The following is a 25,220-nucleotide window of genomic DNA, read 5'->3' on the forward strand; positions in this document are numbered from 1 at the left end:
GGATTTGTATTTCCAGACCCCGGAAATCTGTCTTGTGTCCCTACCTCGTCAATAGCCTCCCCTAGGGTAACTATTATTCTCATCTTTATCCTGATAATTAATTTTGTCGGTTTTGAAACTTACATATGCGAATTGATATCACGTGACCTCCTGTGTTAAATTCTTTTATTCAACAATTTGAGATTCATTCTTATTGTTGCAAGGACAGTATTTCATTCTTTTTTTCATTGCTATATAGCAGTTCAGTAGATGAAGCAGTGGTGTGTGCTAAATATTTAAAAACAACTGGTTCTCTGGGGAGAAAAAAAGGAAAAAAAGAAAAAGAAAAAGTCTGATTTGTAGTGTTCACCAATTTCCATGGCATAAGTATCCCTACAATGGCCAATTGCAAGCTACCGAAATGATCTTGCTGAATGCAGCTGGGGGAGAGTTGTGTAAGCAGTATCGTTTCCCACTACGTAGGTACAATGGATATAAATGCCCTCAGAAACATAGATAGTAAAATGTAGTAATATAAGAGAATGTGATTACTTTTATTGTATATTCTTTTTGTTGTAAATAACATTTGTCTAATTATAAGTTTCTATAATTTAACTTTTAAGAACAGTTCTATTTCACAACCTATTTGCAAAACTCCTAAACATTTAGTAATGGTTTCCTATGAGCTTGTATGAGCCAGCACAGTGTGAAATGCTGTAATATGTTTCAATTTATTTGTCCACTGTACTGTTGATGGGCTTGGGGGTTGTTACTAGTTTTTGGCTATTATAAATAAAGCTACTGTGAATATTGGTCTACGGGCCATTTGGTGGGTGTATTTGAATTTCTGTTGGCTCTGTACTCCAGGAATGGAATTTCTGGGTCTTACGTTATCCTTTTTAAAAACAGATGGAAATATTTTTGATAGAAGTATAGTTGACTTACACTATTACATTGATTTCAGGGTACAACACTGTGATTGGACAACTGTATACGTTATGCTATGCTCACTACAAGGGTAGCTACCATCTGTATACATTTGAACAGCTTTATAGATAGTGCCAAAGAGCTTTCAAAAATAGCTGTGTCCTTTTACACACCCACCAGCAGTGTGTAAGTTGTTCTACATCTTAACTATTTTCTACTTTTCACTATTCTGATGGGTTTGCAGTAGTGTTTTATTAATGTGGGTTTAGTTTGCATTAGACCTGGTAAGTAATGATGCTGAGAATCTTTTCAACAGTTTATGAACCTCTTGGGGATCCCTTTGTTAAGTACCTGTTAAGGTCTCTTGTCTGTTTAAATTTTTGATTGATGTGTAGTATTTCCTTACAAGAAACATGAGTAATTTGTCATTTATATGTTTGCAAATATCTTCTCCCACATTCTGCCTTGGTTGTTCATTCCGTTAAGGGTGTCCTCTGATAAACAGACATTCCTCAGTTTGATGTAGCCCAATTTATCAATATTTTCCTACGAGTGCTTTCTGTGTTCTGTTCAGGAAATCTTTGCCCTCCCTCTAAGGCAGAATAAGTGTTTCTATGTTTTATTCAAGAAGTTTTATTGTTTTATCTTTCATATTTGGACCGTGACACAACTAATGGGGAATACCAAAGTCACATCTGTTTCCAAAGCAATAACCTTCATGCTGTCTTTCATTCAGTTTTCAATTCCACATGCCCAAGTGTTGTGAGGCTAGAGCGTCTTGTGAGGCACCTTACAGCAGCTGTAACAGTGAGCAGCTTATGAAACTGGTGGCCATACAGACTTGTCCCAGATAATTAAAACGTGGCACTCTATGACATAAGTTGTCACCAAGAAGGAGTCACAGGTGGTGATGAACTCTGAGCATATGTGAAATGACAATGGTGACCGAGGAGATCAGGGAGTTTTCACAGAAAAGTGCAACAGTGGCATTGGACTTCTCATGGGATCTTGGCAGGTGACTCCAGGCTCCTGCCCAATGTCCCTGGTGGCAGGGCCACTGCTCTTGGAAGCTTCCTCACCATTTGCCTTTTGTCACCATTGCCCTTCTGCTGCTCCCAAATATTCTTCTGAGTTTTCTTCTGCCTTCGTCATTTCTCCAGGCTCATAGAAGAAACTTGCATTGGAGGTTGTCTGAATGAGAGTGTGTGTGCTCCGCCCTGTACCGTGCATGTTCTGTGGAAGCTTTGATTTATAGGTGCCACATTCCTTTCTACTTGGAGAAATCGAATCATCTTCTTAAATTTTTTTTAACGCTTTATTTATTTTTGAGACAGAGAGACAGAGCATGAGTAGGGGATGGGCAGAGAGAGGGGGAGACACAGAATCCAAAGCAGGCTCCAGGCTCTGAGCTGTCAGCCCAGAGCCTGACGTGGGGCTTGATCTCATGAACCGTGAGATCATGACCTGAGCTGAAGTCAGACCCTTAACTGACTGAGCCACCAAGGTGCCCCTACTCAGCTTCTTTTAGATGATCAAACACCACTCGAGGAAGGTCCAGTTTCATTGTTTGGCCAGTCTTCTCTTGATGCAGGAAGGCATTCTTAATCCACTTATGCTACTATTTTTGAATCTTATCCCTTCAGAAGCTAACAGTTCTTTCATATTCTGGATAATCCTATGATTAAAAATTAATTCGTTGCCCTCAAGACCGAATGTCCAAGTAGTTACCTTCGTATTTCAGATGAGTTTAATAGAGCCTCTGTTTGAATGTATTAAGCATTTAGTTGCTGCTAAATGCTAAACATATTTTGTCTGCAGGCTGAAAATACCAGAGTGTATTTGTTTTCCATTATTGATTTTATGGGCTTACAATCCACCTATTTAGGATTAATGACATGAACATGTTATTGCTTTGGAAATTTTAATAACCGTGTTAGTATTCATCGCCTAAATAATTTACTCCTTCCCTGGATCCTGGAACATTTACTTAGGGTTGGTATCTCTTGTTCACAGAAGATAAAGAATGCTCCGACTTCTTCGCTGTCACTGCTTATTCTGTTTTCACTTTCAGGACTTTTGTCCAATATCCTGAAATAGCAACAAAATATGATGTCGTTCATTCATTCCTTAGTTCAACAATTTCAATGGCATTGTGAGCACAATGTGAATGTGGCCTCATGGAAAGAAGCATTTTGACTTAATTTTACTCTTTTCTTTCATAGCAATTCCCAAAAGACACAATCAATGAAGAAGTGATAGAATTTTTGAATCCTTACTTTGAAATGGCTGACTACAACATCGAAACTGCTAAACGCGTATGTGGGAATGTAGCTGGTCTTTGTTCCTGGACCAAAGCCATGGCTTCCTTCTTTTCTATAAACAGAGAAGTGTTGCCTCTAAAGGTGAGCCCCCTAGCTGGAACTGCATGATGTGCGCCTGCAAGGGCGCTCAAGGCCAACTGGCCTTGTCTTCTCAGAGTGTACAGTAACCTTTGGCCTCTGGTGTTATTGTACTCAAGTCCACAGGGAGGGCAAGGGACAGAACTGCCGAGCACAGGACATTTCTCTTCTCTGTAATAGCACTCCAGTTCAGAATTGTACACGTCGAAGCATGGACTTTCTACAAGGGCGCCACGTTGACTGTGGGCTGCTGGATGTTTTTCCTCCACAATGTTAACTTGGAAAAAAGAAACACAGAAAACCATAGCGTAGAATACCCTGATAAATGTCCTGCCGGGAATGTTACAACCGAGGCAGGGTTGGCACACCATTGGTGGCCGGTGTTGGTTGCAAGGTATGATGTGGTATTCCCTCTCCTCTCCTTTACCTCGGGAAGGAAACTGAATGTTCTCTGTTCTTTAATGTGATTTGAGAATATGCCTGTTTTCCTTCGAGTAATTGCATTTTTAAGCTTCATATGTGCACGCTCCCCCACCACCACTGACAGTCTCTGGCAGATGCAGAGGCAAATGCATGTTTTGAAAATAGACTACCGACGGCTCAAAGATCACACGTGTGGCCTGGTGGATTATTTCACTTTTGTGTAACTTTGATCTCTCTCAACCATCGACTGAAATCCACTTATGTTTATAAACTACCCAAGGAGCTTAATAATCATGATAAAAATAATTGAGAGTGGAAAGAAGATAGGGATAGAGTTACAAATCTGATTTTATTTTCTAACTGTTACCATACCAGGGTCATTTACTCAGTGGCTGAGGCCCCTTGGGGTCCTAGGGCAACTTAAAAGAACAAAGATTTACTTGGCTCAGAGAACTTCAGAGGATGTAAATGATGCCATTTTGTCAACATTATGAATTTGGGAACCATTTGAAGACTCCAGCATAGCTTAAAAGTGGACATTCTGATATTGACGAATTAGAAGCACCCTATCAAGCGCAAAATACAGAGCATCCTTTGCAGATGTTTCGAGTGAATGAGCATACAGTGTCTTTAAGGGAATTACTGTTGAATGCACGATGGGTAGCTTTTGTTGTCATTGTTTTTTTAAACAAAGTGAACTGAAGTCAGTAGCAAATAATGGCCATTCTGAACAAGGCTTGCATGAGAACAATGAAATCCCCTCTTCAATTCCAGTACATTTCAGCCTCCACCCGGTCCCAGGACAACCCAGATCATGCAGTAGGAAGTGAAGACCGTCGCGAGGGGGAGCCTTTCGCTCGCTCCTAGAAACCCTGCGTTTCTTTCTGAGCAGTCGGTCCTGGAAGTGACCTCCTGAAGTGCAATGAGCACCCAGCCTCTGGGAGCCTCGAGTGTATCAGGTCCCCGCTAATGTTCAGTCCTGAAAATAACTGCAGTTACAGAGAGCCTCTGTCTGCACCGCTTAGGGAGACGGGGAAGATAGAGGGAGGGAGTGCTGGTTGTCATCCGGGTGAATATGTGAAGCAACACAGACTGCCGCCTCTGACTTCATGTGTCCCTGGAGGGGCTTCACCCGTGAGCCCCTGCTTCCTGAATGAGGACAGACTAGGGACACTTTCCTTCATTGCCAGCTGGAACCTCCTCAACATTGAGCCATGATGGAGACCCTGGGGGGCTGCTTTCCTTTATCCCGCAATCCCTGTAGACGGGCCAAGTGACCTCTCGGAGAGGAAAACTTCAATACCGGCTACAACGACGGCGATTTAGACTCTACTCAATTTAACGATAATGACATTTCTCCTTGAAAACCATGAAAACCATGGATATCAGTCCATATAAACAGAATGTTTAAAAACAGTAGAGCCTTAAATATTAAACTTGGACAAAAATATCTATTTTTTTAAAAGTTTATTAATTTTTGAGAGAGAGAGTGGGGGAGGAGCAGAGCAAACGGAGGACAGAGGATCTGAAGCGGGCTCTGCACTGACAGCAGAGAGCCTGAGGTGGGGCTCAAACTCACGAACCATGAGATCGTGACCTGAGCCAAAGTCGGAACTTAACCGACTGAGCCATCCACGCGCCCCTCTTTTAAGCCACCGCAACAGGTGCAGTTTAGAGCTGACCTGAGAAAAAAAATGTCCCAAGAGTGAGCTCCTTTCTAAACTGTAGTTGTTAAGCCTGTCCTTGGTTCTAGTAAGTAATGGAACTTTGAATTTCTCTTAAAGAATTATTCTGCCAAAGTTTGGGAGCCTGAGGTTTCCAGATAGGAAAATGATTTTACTTCCAAAAAAACTTTTTCAAGGTAATCTTTTCTTCTGAAACACCCCAGAAAGAATGTGGCCCTTATAGCGGATTACCCCATTAAAGTCAAGTTTAACATTTTGGAGACTTAAAAAGGAAAAAAAATTTGATTTCAAAAAATTAGTTAAAACGTCTAGATTCCTGTATGCATGGGCTATTTTCTACATCTCTTTTGCTCAAATTGCTTTTGAATATGTCTTTTTTTTTTTTTTAATTTTTTTTCAACGTTTTTTATTTATTTTTGGGACAGAGAGAGACAGAGCATGAACGGGGGAGGGGCAGAGAGAGAGGGAGACACAGAATCGGAAACAGGCTCCAGGCTCCGAGCCATCAGCCCAGAGCCTGACGCGGGGCTCGAACTCCCGGACCGCGAGATCGTGACCTGGCTGAAGTCGGACGCTTAACCGACTGCGCCACCCAGGCGCCCCTTGAATATGTCTTTTGAGTCAAATTTATTAGCTTCCTTAAAACATATACTTTTGATTAGTCACAGCTCAAGGCACCAATCGTTTTAAGGAAGGCGAACGATATAGGAAAACTACAGCAACCACATCAAGATCATCACGACTCACAACATTTATTTTTAGTGAATAATCATGTTCCATCCTTTATCTCGGTTTAACATTCTCATCAACAGTGAGGAGTCCTACTACGCAGATGCTTCTTAATATTCTGGTTTTTCTTTCTCTACAGTTCTTAATATTACAGTGTGCTATAAGGTACCTACATGCATTAAATATTGCAATGCTCTCACCTCAGGACTGGCAAACTCTGGCCCACAGGCCAAATCTAGCCTAAACCTGTATTTGTATGGCTTGTGAAATAAGGAGAATTTTTACTTTTTTTCTTTTTTTTTTTTTAAGTTTCTCTATTTTGAGACAGAGATAGCATTAGTGGGGGAAGGGCAGAGAGAGAGAGAGAGAGAGAGAGATTCCGAAGCAGGCTCTGCGCTGCCAGCACAGAGCCCAACGCACGACTCAAACTCACGAAGCCATGAGATCATGACCTGAGCCAAAACCAAGAGGTGGACGCTTCACTGAGCCACACAGATGTCCAGAATTTTTGCATTTTTACATGGCTTTGCAATAAGTGCCTGAACAATAGCCTTGATTTTGCCTCTTACCCAAAATGTCTAAAATATTTACTATCTGACACTTTAAAATTCTCTGACTTCTAGTGAATTATAATTTTCTGCTTAGAAACATTTATATCAAGTCCACATTAAGGTTTGATCTTGACTGAATGCACCTTGAGAAGACTCTAGGGGTAGAACAGAGAAGAGATAAGAGCACCGCCAAGTTCTCCGACTCTGAGATGCTGGCGGCTTGGTTTGCTGCGCATCCTTCACCTTGATGTGTCCTGTGCAGGCCAACTTGGTGGTGCAGGAGAATCGCTACGTCTTGGCCATGCAGGATCTGCAGAAGGCCCAGGCCGAGCTGGACGACAAGCAAGCAGAGCTCGACGTGGTGCAGGCCGAGTATGAGCAGGCCATGACTGAAAAGCAGGTAACTGTCCTGTGGCCTGGGAGGGACCTTCGTACACCAACGTGGCTCTTGCAAACCCTGTGTTCCTTTGCTGCCTTCTCTCTCCAAGGGTTTGGTTCCCAGAAGGGATTGATTTTGCATAGACACGACACATATACAACATATAATCCCTCACTAAGCCCTGGAGTTTGTTCCTAACACACGCCAGGGACCTTGGTGAGAGGTCAGGATGGTCAGCCAAGATAGGAGGAGGTTCTGGAACATAAACATTCTGAGTCTCCTTACTGATGGCAATGGCACAGCACCTCATCAGGCACTTTCTGTTATGGTTTTCAAATCCTGACCTCCCACTTCATCTCATTTAACCTTTGAAACAATTTTGCAAGGGATGCAAGGTGGATATTTTAATTCTCACTTTGGAGATAGGAACTGAGGTCCAGAGGGTGGCTCCGGGTCTTGGGCTGGACAGTCTGGACTAGACCTTGGCCTTCTGGTGTCCACTCCAGGCCTCTCTGCTGGACCTACGTGGCTGACCACATGGCTGCATCCTGATGGCCATCTACCGTCTTCTCAGCCCGTGCATACTTTACAGCTGGAGGACCTTTCAGAATCTGGGTTCATACATTTCTGAGCCACTAGGCAACAACAACTTCTTTATCTTACTTATACTAATTCCAGTTCTACTGGGGACTCTTTGCGGCTGGAAATGCAGGCAGCGTTAATGCAGACCTACTGTAGCTTATGCCACAGAGCTCCTCACTTGTCTAGGCTTCTAGGAGCTGGGTTCCTGGGATTTGTAGTGTTTTAGGGGAAGGGAAACTGGGTTATGACTGACAAGCATTTGTGTATAAGCATAGAGAAAATGCCTAGAAATTTCAGAGGAAAGGCACCAGAGTTTCTAAGTCACCAGGACTTTATAGTGATTTTTTTCCCTCTCAGTCTAAATACATGTTCACTTGGGTGTTTTGTATTTGTAAAAAAATCTCTAATTGTCTTCTTTTTAAAAAAAATTTTAAGTTTATTTGTTTGAGACAGAGATAGAGCAAGCAGGGGAGGGGCAGAGAGAGAGGGGGACAAATATTCCCAGGCAGGCTCCATGCTGTCGGCAAAGGGCCTGATGTGGGGCCTGGACACACCATCTGTGAGATCATGACCTGAACCCAAACCAAGAGTTGGATACTTAGTCCACTGAGCCACCCAGGTGTCCCTCTAATAATTTTGTTAAAGTGGACCGCCCCCCCCCGCCCCCCAGATCATATAAGCTTCTGGCCCCATAAAATCTGTATCTGCCTCTGATAAATCCTGTATTTGTTAAATAAGAGGGTAGATTCGCTCTGTTCTTTCCTTGATGATTTTCTGGAGTTTCCTCCTGCCCCTTCTCAGTCCTCTCTTGTCAGGATTGAGATTCCTGCTCTGGTAATCCATTCTCTTATGGGAGTCCCAGCAAGGGAACTTCGATAAACACTTCAGTTTCACTATATGCAGAACGAGTGATCCTTTTGCTTAAAGATAAATCGCCGGAAAGCAAAATAAGAGCTTTTTAGAAATTTTAGAGAAGTAATTATGTAACCTATTTGGGTTTGTTAATTATGCTCTGTGAGATTCACTTATCATAATATAAGGAGACAATTAGCATATAATTTGAAAGCGCCTACTTCAGAAACTATGGGGAAGGCATACTTGTTTCTACCATGTTGGACCCTCACCTATGCTGGGAGATGCTACTGAATACACTAAAAATATTTTACGCCTCATTTTATTATGTTTCAGTTGTAACATTTTTGCATTAATTCATTCAATATGCTCTTTTGGTTTTGAGCATCTGCTGTTAGGACCCTACAAGACCTGCTCCCGTAGAGGTATGGCTCTGACTTGAAAACTTGTTTCAACAAATGTCAAGCTTTTAAATTAAAAAAAACACAAAATCTGGCTGTGAGTGTATCTACCTCCCACATGCTGGAGTGAATCTGACCGTTAGTCATTCTGTGGCTCCTTCCTCCTGCATAGGGCTCCTTGAGAGTCCAGGAGGCTCACAGGCTTATGGAAGGCAGGGAGGGGCAGGGCACCCAAGCCCACAGTTCATCATGGTCAGATGGATAAGCTCACGACTCAGGCCTGTGTGTCCCCTGAAGAAGTGTGTGCCCTGCTCCTCTCTGCACAGGGCAGTGCCTTTTGGGGGACCCATTTCCCTAGGCCCTCTGGACAGCTAGTCACTCTCTGGGAGTACTAACAGACAGTGGGCTGGGACACTGCCCAAAGAACCCAGGGGATTCTGCTCCCTGCCCCCGCCAAGCTCGGGGTGGGAGGGGGGAGCTGCTTTAACGCTCCTGAATCTGCTCCTGTCTCTTCCCTGTACCCTCATCCCCTAAAGGAGTGTGGGGTCCCAGGAAAAAAAAAGCCAGAGAGGAGGGCCCTGGCCATTTTCTTATTTGGCCAATCGGGAGTTGGGATGATGAAATTCAGGAAGACAACCTGATCTTTTTTTTTTTTTAAGTTTATTTATTTTGAGACAGACAGAGAGAGTGCAAGCAGGGAAGGGGCAGAGAGGGAAGAGAAAGAGAATCTCAGGCAGGATCTGCACTGTTAGCACAGAGCCCAGCCTGGGACTTGAACTCTCGAACCGCGAGATCATGACCTGAGCCAAAATCAAGAGTCTGACGCTTAACCAACTGAGCCACCCAGGTGCCCCAACACAACCTAATCTTAAAAATAGCTTTTACATGAAAAGTTTGTTTCAAAGGGAGGCAGAAATAAGTGATGCAATGTCATACTTCCCAGCTGATATCTTTCTTCTTGGGGAGAAACAAACAAATATGGGCCATATAGACGTGGGGGTGCACCCAGCTGGGTTTTAGGTTTTCTGCATTAACTCTAGGGGGAAAGGACTAGAGCAGACTAGAATCCCAGAGAACAAACTAGAATAAATATCTTGCTTTTGGAAAACACTGTATTGGGTTGTTATTACAAAAGCAACTGGTGTTCCTTGCGGAAAATACACATAGGTAATCCTGGAAATGAACTCTAAAAGTTCATTTTAGATAAAGAGCAAAGTATTTGCTCTCTGAACATATTCCTTGATTTACATATGTTTTAAAAATATATGTAAAATATAACATTTAAAAATATAATTCAACACATAACTGCTTTATAAGTTGAATTTTTAACTTAGTCATATATCATGAATATCTTTTCTTAGTTATAAAAATTTTCACAAGATAATTTTTAATGGCTTCAGAGTATTTTTATTCACTGGCACACCAAAATTTATTTAAATAATTCTCTATTTTATTAGACATTTAGCATATATAACATATAAATATATACTATATTATGTGTAACGTATACATATGTTTTAAATGAACTTCGGTGACTGGTCCTGTAGCTAAATCTTTAACTCTTCCACTATTACTTCATACATATAAGTTTTTATAAGTAGAATTAGCAGTTGTCTCAGAGAGAGGCCCATTTGTTTCTAAGAACTGAGCACTGAGTGGCCACAGCATGTGGAAGTCTGGTTCAAGTCTTTTATTGCCATGCAGAGCGCCAGGGAGGGACTGGCTGAGCCAGGTGTCACTGGGATTTGTAAGAGAGCCTCAAAACACCACAGTCTGGGGATAATCTAAAGTTTCACCTAAAGAAAAAGGAGATGTGGAGTTAGATAAGGCAATAATGGTGCTAGAATTTTAACATGAGAAGTATTCCTGATTTTCAAGCAAAGGTATATATTTTTTTACTTTTCTTTGTGCTTTATTATATTAGTAAGTATGCTTGTATTTTATTTCTATTCTTATAGGGAAGTCATAAATGATGCAGATCTCTATTATCTCTTAGTTATTAACACGTGGGGAGAGTCTGACCCGTTGGCTTGGGACCCTACATGAAGGTTTATAAGAGACAGTCTCTGGCTGACACAGGCACAAAGGCACTGAATCTTATGTTTCCTAGGAAATAAATGGCTCCCGGGTCTCAGAAGGGCAGATAATATATAATGGTTTAAAATCATATTTTTGAGCCAGAGGCTGTATTTTTCTGAACATAAATTTCCTTCTGATTATGGCCCTTTTTAGACCTTGCTCGAAGATGCCGAGAGGTGCAGACATAAGATGCAGACCGCCTCCACGCTGATTGGTGGCTTGGCAGGAGAAAAGGAAAGGTGGACGGAACAAAGTAAAGAGTTTGCTGCACAAACAAAAAGACTTGTAGGTATGTATGCAAGCTCCTTTGCTGATCAGATTATATGTTGACCACGGTAGGGAGTTAGCAAAGTGGAACTTTTATCAGAATACAAACCAACATTCTAGTACTTCAAATTCCTGTGTGTGTGTGTGTCTGTATGTATGTGTGTGTGTGTGTGTGTGTGTGTGTGTGTGTGTTTGTGTCCAGATATTTCAGAAGGATGAATATTGGTCTGGCATCTATGCAACCCTGAGTAGATGTATTAATGACCTTCAACATCTTATCAGGTCGTTTTTCAATTCCCTTATGAGCAAATGGTCATACTGATCAAGGTCACTTTGAATGGAGGCTCTGTCTTCTGAAGTTGTGTATCTCTTAGACTCCAAAGTCATACTCTTACATCCAACAAGAGTCGAAATAATCTAGGGCTTGACACTAGCAGGTATCACTTGACGGACCATTTGGACCCTGTTTAACAAGAAACCAACCTACTTCTTATTCACCAAGGCACAGCAACATGGTTACAGTTTGGTTTCTGAAAGTTAGTTTATTTTATTTTTTTTATTTTTATTTTTTTTTTTTTGGGACAGAGAGAGACAGAGCATGAACGGGGGAGGGGCAGAGAGAGAGGAGAGACACAGAATCGGAAACGGGCTCCAGGCTCCGAGCCATCAGCCCAGAGCCTGACGCGGGGCTCGAACTCACGGACCGCGAGATCGTGACCTGGCTGAAGTCGGAGGCTTAACCGACTGCGCCACCCAGGCGCCCCTGGAAGTTAGTTTAAAAGAATGTTTGCCTTTGGAGTGCCTGGGTGGCTCAGTCGGTTAAGCGTCCAACTTTGGCTCAAGTCTTGATCTTGCGGTCGGTCGTGAGGTTTAGCCCCTGGTCAGGCTCTGTGCTGACAGCTTGGAGACTGGAGCCTGCCTCGGGTTCTGTGACTCCTCCCTCTGCCCCTCCCCCACTGGTGTGCACCTTCTCTCTCTCTCTCTCTCTCTCTCTCTCTCTCTCTCTCTCTCTCAAAAATAAATGTTAATATTCTGCACAATTACAAGGCTGATTATAAAATACTTCAGTGGTGTTTTGTTTTCCGTTTTAGGGGATGTATTGTTGGCTACAGCTTTTCTATCTTATTCTGGTCCATTTAACCAAGAGTTTCGCAATCTGCTGCTAAATGACTGGCAGAAGGAAATGAAAGTCCGGGAAATCCCATTTGGAGACAGTCTAAATCTCAATGAGATGTTGATTGATGCCCCAACTATTAGTGAATGGAACCTCCAAGGTCTGCCAAATGATGACCTATCCATTCAAAATGGAATTATTGTCACAAAGGCATCTCGCTATCCTTTGTTAATTGATCCACAGACTCAAGGGAAGATCTGGATTAAAAATAAAGAAAGCCGGAATGAACTCCAGGTAATTTGAGTTCAAGTATATTTATGTTACTGGTCAAGTTTTATTGTCTCTGATGAGCAGGAGTCTGAGAATAAAGAAATATTTGAAAATAGTAGAGTTGTAATCCTAATAGAGCAATAACAGTTGCAAGCCTAAAATCTGATATTAAGATCTTTTCTAAAAATTGTATTTACATTTGTGTTGATCTCTACTAATGCCATCTTTCAAAGGTTGCAGACTCTCTTCTATTAGAGCCTAAAACTCTCCGTGATGAACAGAGCAGGGTGGAGTTCCATCACACTGAGTATACAGCACTTTACAAGGACACGTCATGATTATTCCATTATTATTTATCACAAAATTGGTGGTGGTAGTGAGAAGACAGGTTGCACGGGGGAAGAACAGTTTGCTAAGGAAAAGGATGGAAACGGTTTAAGCTTTCTGTATAATTTCACCAAGAATGGGTTTCCAGATAAGGATTTCCAAAAATCTCTGCGATAGACTGCTGGAGCACCATTTAGTATTTGTCATCTCTGTACCTTGCATCATGATACTGTGAAAGCAACTCTTGGATCCTGTTCCTAGGTCACATCTCTAAATCACAAGTACTTCAGAAACCACCTGGAGGACAGTCTTTCTCTTGGAAGACCCTTGCTTATTGAAGATGTTGGAGAGGAACTAGACCCAGCACTGGATAATGTTTTGGAGAGAAACTTCATTAAGACTGGGTCTACCTTTAAGGTCAGTTAGACCTATTGATAATGATGTGTAGAGCCATAACCATGAGGGCAGGTAAATGTGACATAGATGGAATTTTCTCAATAGGCAGGAATTCAAATTTGAGTCAGTGCAAGAGGCATTTGCTTTTCTCCTCTCCACTTCCTGAGTTGGGATTAAAGTGTTCAAAAGCAGTCCTTTTAGAGATATCTACTTCACTCGTGTGACAGAATCTGACTCCATTTTGATGGTTGACTGTGGACATGTTTCAAAACCCACCATGCCCCTCACCCTTTCTGTCCCAAATCTGGGCAAGCTGATGAGAAAACCTGGGGCTCTCTCCTTTGGCAGTGGTGGGACATTCAAGCCATGCGGTCCTCTGTTCATGCCCTGTGTGGGGACTCTCATCCTACCCCTACGCCCTAGCCACCAGCTGTTTTTTCCTACTCTCTCAATCAATTTTTGGGACCTGTTTGGGAGCCTACCTTAATCTTCCCCCAAATCTCCATACGTGAGCAATAAACCTTTTCATTCCCTTTTGGTGCATGTGTGATGTCATCAGTCTTGACCTCTGAACCAAATTTTGGGTAAAGAATCCATCTCACTTCTGTGGTACGATCACACCACTTTTGGTGCAAAATTCTACATTTATGATATATACTGGTGCACATTGAACTCCCTCCCTCCTCCTTCCCTCCTCCTTCCCTTCCTCCTTCTTCCCTCCTTCTTCCCTTTCATCCTAGTGGTTTGAAGCCCTGTGAATGCCCAATGACCTCTTCTTTTTCGGTTTACAAATACCTCTAGTTACATAATTGTTTAAAGCAATGCTTGATCCTGTGCAAAAAAAGGACACGGTAAGGTGCATTTGTTTTACTACTTTTATTTATTTATTTATTTATTTATTTATTTATTTATTTATTATCTTTTCAAGTTTATTTATTATTTTTTAAGTTTATTTCTTTATTTATTTTGAGAGAAAGAGAGAGAGAGAGAGTGAGTGATCAGGGGAGGAGCAGAGAGAGAAGGAGAGAGAGAATTCCAAACAGGCCTGGCAATGTCAGCACAGAGCCCGATGCGGGCGGGGCTTGAACTCACAAACTGGGAGTTCGTGACCGGGTCTGAAAGCAAGAGTCGAATGCTTAGCCAGATGAGCCACCCAGGTGTCCCGAACTTTATTTTTATAATAAAGGTGAAAGTTGGTGACAAGGAGGTAGATGTGATGGACGGCTTCAGACTCTACATTACCACCAAACTGCCCAATCCAGCCTACACCCCTGAAATAAGTGCTCGGACCTCTATCATCGACTTCACTGTCACCATGAAAGGTCTGGAAGATCAGTTACTGGGGAGAGTCATCCTCACAGAGAAACAGGTGAGTGAAGCGTGACCATCTCCTTTTCTGCATTGTGTTGTGATTCTTTCATTGGTGAAAATAACATGATAAGAGTTGTAGTAGGATTGAGTCCCCCCTTTTTATTCCTATGTTCTTCCCTTTATTAATTTCCAAGTATCTTAGGTAATTACTAATCGATTAGCCCATATGTTTTATCTGTCTCATAAATCACATTAATCAATTGATTTTGTGTAGACTAATAATGTAACTATGAGGCTGTCAGCCTCAGACTGGGCATCATTATTCTGGTCTTATTTTGCTTTATTTTCCTGAAGTTCGCTCTATTGTGAGTTCTGCTCACCTGTTCACTTTTAGTTTCCAGGATACAGTGAGGTTTTGCTTTCATTTGATTCATGATCATGCTTTTGGAATCTGAAATTAAACCTTTGTACCAGATCACACACCACACTCTCAAGTCTCATTTGTTACCTAAGAGAGCTCTGCGTGTGATCTGACATGACAGACATTTGGGGCCTCAGAGCTTCACGGAGTGCCTTTTGGAGGCTGCTGGCTTAGTTATGCTCTGCTAGTATAACTCCATATCTGTTTTCTCTACCTGTGTTTTGCGGAATAACTTCACGAGGAACAAAAAATGGCCACTAATTGGTAAACTTCTTTGTTTTGAGTCAGTATTTTCTCTAGGGAGCATGTGAGTCTTAAAAGAATCTAGAGGGTTTCAATAGGACTGCTTTAGTAAAACCGTATGAACTCTCAAAGTTGCTGTTGATTTTCTCCTGGGTTCATTAGCAATGAGGAGTCTAGTTTACTTTATAGCGCCTTCTACACCGACCTAATGGCTTATTTAGGTTAAAATTATTGGCAAAATCTTTGGAATCTGTCCTTCACATTATTTTGATTATTATTATTATTCTTTTTTGTATGTTTCATGCTTGGTCTTCTGAGTCCTGTATGTTGATCTCTTTCTTTTTTATGTCCATCCTCCCACCCTTTTCTTTTCTTTTTTCTTTCCTTTTCTTTTCTTTTCTTTTCTTTTCTTTTCTTTTCTTTTCTTTTTCTTTTTCTTTTAAAAATACTTTCTTTTTATTTGTTAGTGCGTAGTGCATAAATCATAGAGTCATATGGTTGGAAGTTGCATAGAGTCATATGGTTGGAAGGTTCAATCTGACTTTGTAGATTCGTATGGTTAGTAACCTCTGTATGGCAGGAACTGATGCCAGAGTTCCGACCACAGACTTGAAGTCTCTCGAAGTAATGACAGCCTTTAGACCAAGTGCTTGCTTATTTTTGGAGCCTCAGTAGAGGTGGTTGGGAAGCTTAGTGCTGCCATACCGTTACTTGAGGAAGGACTGGGATTCCTGATCAACAGCTTGTGGTGTTGAGCAGGGAACCCCGACAGTCTCTGGGGCAGCATCCGTTCACCATATCTTAGGCTGCTCTCACCTGTGGCATTGGCTTCAAGGAGATAAGGGGCCCTGATGGCAGTTTGAATAATGTACTCGTCTTTGGTTTTCTCACATTCAGCTGAGATGAATATAGTCTCCTTGGAAGAAATAATTTGGCCTGACAGATTTTGTTTGCAACAAAACAGCTCTGGAGCCATAATTGTTACAATAGAAGTTTGAGATGAAGTGAGGAACACTTTAAACTCCTTTGAAGACTTTGCTTTTAAAAGTTTTATTTAAATGTTTTTATTTATTTTTGAGAGAGAGAGAGAGAGGGAGAGAGAGAGAGAGAGAGATAGCATAAATGGGGGAGGGGCAGAGAATCCCGAGGGGAGCGGGCTCTCTGTTGTGCAGAGCCTGACACAGGACTCGAACTCACAAACCTTGAGATCATGATGTGAGCTGAAGCCAGACGCTTAACCGAGCCACCCAGCCACCCTAACTCCTTGAAGATGTGAACAGCCTTGAAAATCCAGTATGGATCCCAAGCTGGGCTTTTTCTTACTTCCTGGAAAGGTATCTTGAGTATCTTGAGAAAATTACTCCTTTACTGTTGTCTCCTGATGAGAATCCATTCCAGCCTCACAGTAGATAATTCTTAGAAAAAGTATGACCATAGGAACGTTGACTCTTACTCTTATAATATTAGAGGGTCCCTTATGCTGAACCACATTATTATAGAACATGTAACCTATTTTTTTTTTTTTTTTGAGAGAGAGAGCTCAAGTGAATGAGGGGCAGAGAGAGAAAGGGAGGGAGGGAGAGAGAGAGAGAGAGAGAGAGAGCAGCAGAACTCACCCAAAGCAGGGCTCGTGTTTACCTAAGGTCGAGCTCATGCTCACCCAAAGCCAAGCTCAAGCTTACCTGATACAGGACTCGAACTTACGAACTGTGAGATCATGACCTGAACCGAAGTCAGATGCTTAAGACGGAGCCACCCAGGCACCCTAACTTGTACTTTCTTTCCTCTAATGCAAGGTCTCATGCAAGAAGTGAGCTGGTGGGCTTAATTTTGATGAATTTTAATTCATTTAATTTTTGATGAATTTTGATGAATTTTGATGAATTGCACTTCTTGCAAGCAGCCATTTCTTTTGTAGCATCTAGTCCTCTCTCTGCATTCCTGCGTCAGCTCACATCGCCGAATCTTCTCAGCCTGGGTGGTGGCAAGTGGGTCTGAGTTGATATCTGGATCCTTCGGGGCATTTCTTGAAATTGCGTAACTCATTTGAAAAGAGCCAACAGATACAAAAAGTGTTTTTAAGTCTGAATTGTTCATTTGACCTCAGTCTTTCTAAAGATGATCACCTTTTAGGTAATTATTATATACACGATACCAATATAAAATGTTATAGAGCCAAGGGGGGCTATCAGAAGCCAGGAAGACCCCAGCAGTAAGAAGTTGGTGTTGGCCAGGGTGGGGAGGGGGCGCTGGGGTGGCTCAGTCAGTTAAATGTCGGGGTCTCGATTTTTGGCTCAGGTTCACGAGCTGAAGCCCCGCGTTGGGCTCTGCGCTGGCTGTGCAAAGCCTGCTTGTGATTCTCTCTCTCCCCCTCTCCCCTGTGTGCTCTCTCTCTCCCTAAATAATAAATAGACATTAAAGAAAAAGAAGTTGGTGTTAGAAAGCATCTTCCTTTACGCATGGAGCTGAAATGAAGGGTGATTCTCTACAGTCACAGTAACTTAAACCTTCACTGGTCTGTCGATTCTTCTTGTGGAAGGTGGCTTGGGACAGTACCTTATGATACCAGGGATTCTTTGAATCCATAAACCCACCAGCTGTCCAGTGTCTTGGAGATACAGGTAGTGGGATCTGGTCTTGTGAGTGCTTGGCCGGACAGCCTGCTGGAGCCTCGGGTTTGTTTGCTTCAGAAATGAAGGGAGGGGTGCCTGGGTGGCTTAGTCGGTTAAGCGTCTGACTTCAGCGCCAGGTCATGATCTCATAGTTCGTGGGTTCAAGCCCCGCGTCAGGCTCTGTGCTGACAGCTCGGAGCCTGGAACCTGCTTCAGATTCTGTGTCTCCCTCTCTCTCTGCCCCCTGCCCTGCTCACACTCTGTCTCTGTCTCTCAAAAAGTGAATAAACGTTAAAATAATGATGACGATGATGATGATGATAATAAACCAGCAGCAACAACAACTTCCTTGGATTCACTCTCACCTTGCCCCCAGAGAACAAGACAGAAACTCAAAGAGAACTGTATACTATTAGGAGAAAAATACTAACATAGATTAACAGCATTTACTGGCCACACAACACAGGGCTTCAGGGCTCACCTTGTTCAGAATCCTAGGTGAGCAAGCAGGTCCAGCACTTGATTTCCTTCGGAGGTGGAAGAATCACTCAAACTCAGTGGAACCTAGAGGAGAAATAATGTAACGAAGCCCTAAACAGACGTCGTTATCATCAGCTCACTGGTATGGAGAACAATAAGTCTGAGTTCTCTTGCTTAATCTTTCTACTGTAACCCCCAGTGTAAGGTGCAGAAGAGATGGAACCTTTGGGAATGAAAGCCTGGGTGATCCATTAGAAAGGAGGGCTCTCGAGGGCCATCGTCTGTTTCCTTTCACTGATTTCAAAACCGTGGTTACAGATGCAGTTGATGTACACAAATAATTTTAGTTTTCATTTGCATCTTTGTTGAGCCACTTAATTTTTGATCATTTAATTAATAGATAGTATGTTTCATGAAATCATCCTGAATCACTACTGTACTTTCTTACTCACTTTGTGGATGCTTTTCTTATTATCACAGGTTAATTAAAAAAAAAATACATCCTGTATTAATTGTTCAAAAAAATTTTTTTAATGTTTATTTATTTTTGAGAGAGACAGAGACAGGATGTGAGTGGGTTAGGGGCAGGGAGAGAGAGGGAGACACAGAATCCAAAGCAGGCTCCAGGCTCCTAGCCGTCAGCACAGAACCCGACGCGGGGCTCAAACTAACAAAGCTGTGAGATCATGACCTGGGCTGAAGTCGGACGCTCAACCGAATGAGCCACCCAGGCGCCCCACTGGTTAATTTCTTTTAATGTTTATTTATTTTAGAGAGAGAGAGAGCACACACATGAGCAGGGGCAGGGCAGAGAGAGGAAGACAGAGGATCTGAAACAGGCTCCACACTGACAGCAGAGAGCCTGATGCAGGGTTTGAACTCAGCTATGACCTGAGCTGAATTCAGACACTTAACCTACTGAGCCACCTAGGTGCCCCTTATTATCACAGTTTATATAAAACATTTACACGACAGCCTTAGTATATAGAATACATAGCACAAATGTCTACCTCTGTGTGTGTGTGTATGTGTGTATGTGTTGAAATAATCCTTTTGCTGGGAAAAATGCTTATAGACAAAATGATTTTGATTAATTTTGCTCCTTATTATTATATTTGTTATCTTTATATTTTGCTTCTTATTATTATATATTATATCTTCTTATATATTGGGGGACCTAAGTTATGGTTCAACAGAACTATGTCTAAATCAGCCATACAAATGAAACTATACCTAAACCCTTATCCCCAAAGAGGTTTTCCATTTTAAAAGTTCGAATGAGGGATGCCTGGGTGGTTCAGTCCATTAGGTTAAGTATCCGACCTCGGCTCAGGTCATGACCTCACAGTTCATGAGTTCAAGCCCCACATTGGGCTCTGTACTGACAGGTCGGAGCCTGGAGCCTGCTTCAGATTCTGTGTCTCCTTCTCTCTCTGTCCTTCCCCAACTCACGCTCTGTCTCTCTCTTAAAAACAAATAAACATTAAAAAAATTTTAAAAGTAAATGAAAAATAAAATCTTGAATAAATTGTTCTACTTTCCTTCAGAGGTAACTTTATCTTTTCCATAACTGTTGTCCCATTGTTTGGTCATTTACCTACTATTTGGTACGTGACAGGTTGCTTTCATAATTCCAAATTGCATTGAGAAAGAATGAAATCGTGCCATTTGCAGCAACGTGGATGGAACTGGAAGGTATTATGCTAAGTGAAATAAGTCAGAGAAAGATATCATGTGTGGATCTTGAGAAAGTTGACAGAAGACCATGGGGGAAGGAAAGGGGGAAAAAATAGTTACAAACAGAAAAGGAGGGAGGCAAACCATAAGAGAGTCTTAAATACAGAGAACAAACTGAGGGTGGATGGGGGAGTGGGGGAGAGGGGAAAGTGGGTGATGGGCATTAAGAGGGGCACCTGTTGGGATGAGCCCTGGGTGTTGTATGGAAGTGATGAACCATGGGAATCTACCCCCAAAACCAAGAGTACACTTTACACTGTATGTTAGCCAGTTTGACAATAAATCATATTAAAAAAAAAAAAGAAACAGAAAACAACAACAAAAAATCCAAATTGCTTTAAATTGTACTATTTACTTTAGGGTATATTATTTTGTCAGTTTTAATCTTTGGGGGGAAATGTACTTCTTAGCCTCATTTTAATTCTTTGAGAATGTAGGTGGTTACTTTAAATGACAAAGTGATTGGTGTTAACAATGATATTGAATTGACCACAACCATCTCAATAATGTTCGAGCTTTAACTTGCTATTTTTTAAAATCAGGAATTGAATAATTTGCCCCTTTGTCCACATTATAGTAACTGTTGCTCTTGTGAATAATGGCTTTCATAAGCAACATGGGGGCTTTTAGTACTGATTCCATAGCTCTCAAGTGGCGATGGGAGTGGAAATGTAGGTTGTAATAAGTCTTGCAAACTGTGTTGAGAATTTTGGACCTTTCAAAACAGCTGAGGGAAATCCCAGAATGGCTAGGAGCAGGAAAGGGGGTGATGGCAGAGAAGAGGGTGAGCAAGGAGACCAATTATGGAGAGTAGTCCATGAGGAATAATTAAAGCCTAAACCAGGGCAGTGGCTATGCAAATGGAAGGAATGGATGGAGGAAGAAAACATATTATGTTGGAAGCACTGATAAGACAGGGTGCGGTTTATGGATTTGACAGCCCCATGCTCTGCCTGTTCCCAGCAGACATGAAAACATGCATCCTTAGCATAAGTACAAGATTAGAAAGTTTTTATCCCTTTTATCCCTTTTTCAGCCACTTTATTATGCTTTAGTAACGATGTGTGAAATTCTAAAGTATGATTTATTTTGTGCCACCCTATAATTTTATTTTTCAAACTGCTTATTTCCCAAATAAGTATTATAACGCTTCCAAAAATCCACGCTTGGAATGAATCAAGGGAGGGGATAAGAGAGGAGACACATCTTCTGAGCAGCTACCATGATTCAGTTACTGTTGTAGCTGCTTTCCTACTTACATCCTCATACTCACTCTCTGAGCTGTTTTTACATCCATCTCACAGATGAGGAAACTGAGGCTCATAGCGTTACATAACATGGCCAGTGTCAGGCAGCTGTTAGATCCTGGGAGCTGTGATTCAAACCTATGTCTTCCTGTTGCCAAACCATCGTTCTTCCCATGGCTTTACATTCCCCCCTTATCTGCCTTCTTCAGGTGAGGAGGTTTTCTTTTTTTAATGTCCAGATTTATTTCAGCTTAATGCTAGATAAAAGCTAGCATGTGTACAGGTATTATGTCAAATTAAGTGGCTGTTATTTTTTATTTTATTTTTAATTTTTATTTTATTTCATTTATTTTATATATGTATGTGTATATATATATATACACATGTGTATATGTGTATATATATATATACATATATATATATATATGGCTTCCATATAACATATATATATGTTTTCCCATTCCCATCCCCCATGGTCTTCTGTTAAGTTTCTCAAGATCCACATATGAGTGAAAACATACGATATCTGTCTTTCTCTGACTGACTTATTTCACTCGACATAATACCCTCCAGTTCCATCCACGTTGTTGCAAATGGCAAGATTTCATTCTTTCTCATTGCCAAGTAGTATTCCATTGTATATAGAAACCACATCTTGTTTATTTCAGGTGAGGATTTTTATAACGCTCGCCTTTAGGAACTCAGGAATGATCATGATAGTGTGCAAAATGTGGGAATAAAAAATATTTGAATTTTTCCCTTTAGCTACCTTTCCTTCCTTCCTTCCTTCCTTCCTTCCTTCCTTCCTTCCTTCCCTCCCTCTCTCCCTCCTTTCTTCTTTCTTTCTCTCTTTCTCTCTTTCTCTCTTTCTCTCTTTCTCTCTTTCTCTCTCTCTCTCTTTCTTTCTTTCTTTCTTTCTTTCTTTCTTTCTTTCTTTCTTTCTAGAGGGAGAGAGAGTGCGAGATGGGGAGAGGAGCAGAGGGAGAGAGAGAATCTCAAGCAGGCTCCATTCTCAGCACGGAGCCCAACACAGGGCTTGATCCCATGACCCTGGGATCATGACCTGAGCTGAAATCCAGAATGGAATGCTGAACCAACCCAGCCCCCCAGGTGCCCCTACTTTCTTTCTTAGTGTAATGGTAGTGTGAGTTCTTTTGTTATAGCTGCTTATGGAAAGGAATTTTGTAGGTGCCATGAAATGTCACTTTCTGTACTAATTTTTACATTTTTTCAAATTTGAGATTCTTATGTAGTGAATCAGTGAATTGAAATAACCACTAAGGAAGCTTTTTTAAAAAACGTAACCGAACAAAAGGAAACAAAAGTGATAAAGGCAGGTTTTGCTGGAATTGCTACATCCCCCCCCCCCCCAAATTAAGAAAGTGATACAGGTTCCGAGCTTTTGTCTTGCTTAGCGAGGGAATTTTCCTTTGCTGGAATGTCCCTGGACCCGACTCGCTGTGCTCAGGGCCTGGTACAGTTCTACATGCCATAGCTGCTCAATCAGTGGTGATGGACTGGCCAGAACATGAAGCAGTGGCCGGTGGCCTTTGCCCTTTGTCTTCATGCAGTTTAGTTACTAGAGCCTTTGTTTTAAATCTGTGGTTTTCAGTCACAGGGTGAGAACTTCCACATTTCTATTTCTGGCACCAAGATATGCCTGGATTTTCTTGTTCACTCTTTGTTTCAGTCTGAAACAGGGTATAGAATTTAGTCATTCGTTCCAAAATATTGAGAGCCTACTGTGTACCAGGCATCGTTCCAAGAGTTGAGGGAACGTATTAATGAACCAAAAAAATCCTTGGAGACTAACTAATGAGTAATTTATATGTTATGTTAGAAAGTGGTAAATGCTATTTAAAAACACAGAGTGGGGTAAGAGGGAGAGCTAGGGAATCAGATAGTGGGCTATGATTTTAAACAGGGTGGTCAAAGTAGGTTCCACTGAGAAGGTGACATTTAAGGAGAAGTTGAAGGGGAGGAGGGAGTAAGTTACCTGGTAGGATGGGCCTGATACAGCAACAGCCAGTGCAAAGGCCCTGAGGTAGGAGAGTGCATTATGTGTTTAAGGCAGTTGGTCTCCAAGTGTGGTGCCCTGAACAGACAGGAATAGCAGCCCTGCATCACCTGGAGGTAGGTTAGATTCCCGGGCTCTGCTCTGGCTTATTGCTGATTTAGGGCTTATTGGATGTGGCTGGCGCAAAATGAAGACGGAGCCTCACAGGCTGTGGTAAGGTCTTAGCTTTTACTCTGAGAGACATGGTTAGTCCTTAGAGGGTTTGGGGAGAGGAGGTATGTTTCAGAGCAGTGTTCTGACTGGTAGGCTGGGAATAGACAACGGGCGGTAGGGATGAGCCAGGGAGACCTATTTGGGTCCTGTCATTTAAAGGAGAAACGACAGAGACATGCACCAGAGTGTCAGCAGTGGAGTTGGTGAGGAACGATTAGCCTCCGGGTCTGTTTCTGAAGTAGAGGTGATAGGATTTGTTGATGACCAGGATGTGGAGTTTGAGGAAAGGGACGTAGTGACAGAGGCCTCCAAAATTTTAGCTGCTGGGAGAATGGGACTGCCGTCTGCTGGGATGGGGAAGGCTGGGGGGCAGCAGGTATGCAGGAAAGAGCCCTGACTTCCCTTTTGCTAGTGTTGCTGGGGTGGTGGGGGACATCTCTTCGACATTCACGTGGAGACATCGAGACCACGTATGGTGAAGAGCTGGGAAGAAGCTCTCAGTTACCAGCGTATCGATGGTGTTTAACACAAGACAAGAGTTTGTGGAATTGTTACGCCATGTTTCTCGTAGTCAAAAAGAAAATCCTAAAAATGATTACATAAATTAAGCACTAAAGGAAAAGGACTTGCACTAGAGTTTCACAATGGCAGTTTGGGCTACGTGTTGGTTCTCCCTCCCCATGATGTTCGTGTGGGCACTGGACCAGAGCGAAGGGAAGTCACCCAATTAATCATGGAATTAATGAGTAGTCCCATTATATTTTGTATGATTTCATATGATTCATTGCTGCACATAACTTTATTATTTTTTTACTTTTTAAAAGTGTATTGATTTTGAAAGAGAGAGTGTGTGAAAGAGTTGGGGAGGGGCAGAGAAAGAGGGAGAGAGAGAATCCCAAGCAGCCTGCATACTGCCTGCACAGAGCCCAGTGGGGGGCTTAAACCCATGAACCGCAAGATCATGACTTGAGCCTAAATCAAGAGTTGGATGCTTAACCAACTGAGCCATTCAGCCACCCCAATCACTATTTTTAACTTTAGATTTCTAGTTCTCTCAGCAGGGAGTAGAATCTACAATAACTGCTGAGCCATATCCGGAGTACCCAATCGAATATTTACCCTGCTGAAGCTGCTGTGGAAATCTGAGCTTCGTAGCACGTGCCCAGGTAGCTCCACTGAGCACAACTGGAACTCCCAACCATGCCTTTTAACCATGCGTTGAACCCTGGTTTCCCCATATTGTGTCACATGTAAATTCATATTACTTCATTAATGCATCTAAGCATCGGTCAGTGGGCACTATATTTAGAAAGCTTTTCAAGTAAACTGACTAATGCATATCTTTCTGTCCAAATTTTTAAATACTATTTACCCACTGTCCTTTTTCCTTTAATGTAATTTACTGTCAAATTGGCTTCCATACAACACTCAGTGCTCATCCCAACAAGTGCCCTCCTCAATGCCCATCACCCACTTTCCCCTCTCCCCCACCCCCCCTCCCATCAACCCTCAGTTTGTTCTCTGCATTTAAGAGTCTCTTATGCTTTGCCTCCCTCCCTCTCTGTTTGTGACTATTTTT

At 42.1% G+C, this 25,220-nt stretch overlaps 1 protein-coding gene across 1 annotated transcript in view; it reads left to right on the top strand.

Annotated features, from left to right (window-relative positions):
• DNAH5 (dynein axonemal heavy chain 5) overlaps positions 1-25,220 on the top strand; it is a 229,815-nt gene that overhangs the window by 166,567 nt on the left and 38,028 nt on the right. Inside the window, exons 60-65 of the mRNA XM_043574233.1 lie at positions 3,129-3,308; positions 6,956-7,093; positions 11,140-11,275; positions 12,345-12,661; positions 13,226-13,381; positions 14,547-14,729. Of these exons, the coding sequence (XP_043430168.1) occupies positions 3,129-3,308; positions 6,956-7,093; positions 11,140-11,275; positions 12,345-12,661; positions 13,226-13,381; positions 14,547-14,729 (1,110 nt within the window). The remainder of the gene's footprint in view (positions 1-3,128; positions 3,309-6,955; positions 7,094-11,139; positions 11,276-12,344; positions 12,662-13,225; positions 13,382-14,546; positions 14,730-25,220) is intronic.

The sequence above is a fragment of the Prionailurus bengalensis genome, chromosome A1, assembly GCF_016509475.1.
Source record: "Prionailurus bengalensis isolate Pbe53 chromosome A1, Fcat_Pben_1.1_paternal_pri, whole genome shotgun sequence".
In the NCBI taxonomy this organism is placed as follows: Eukaryota; Metazoa; Chordata; class Mammalia; order Carnivora; family Felidae; genus Prionailurus; species Prionailurus bengalensis.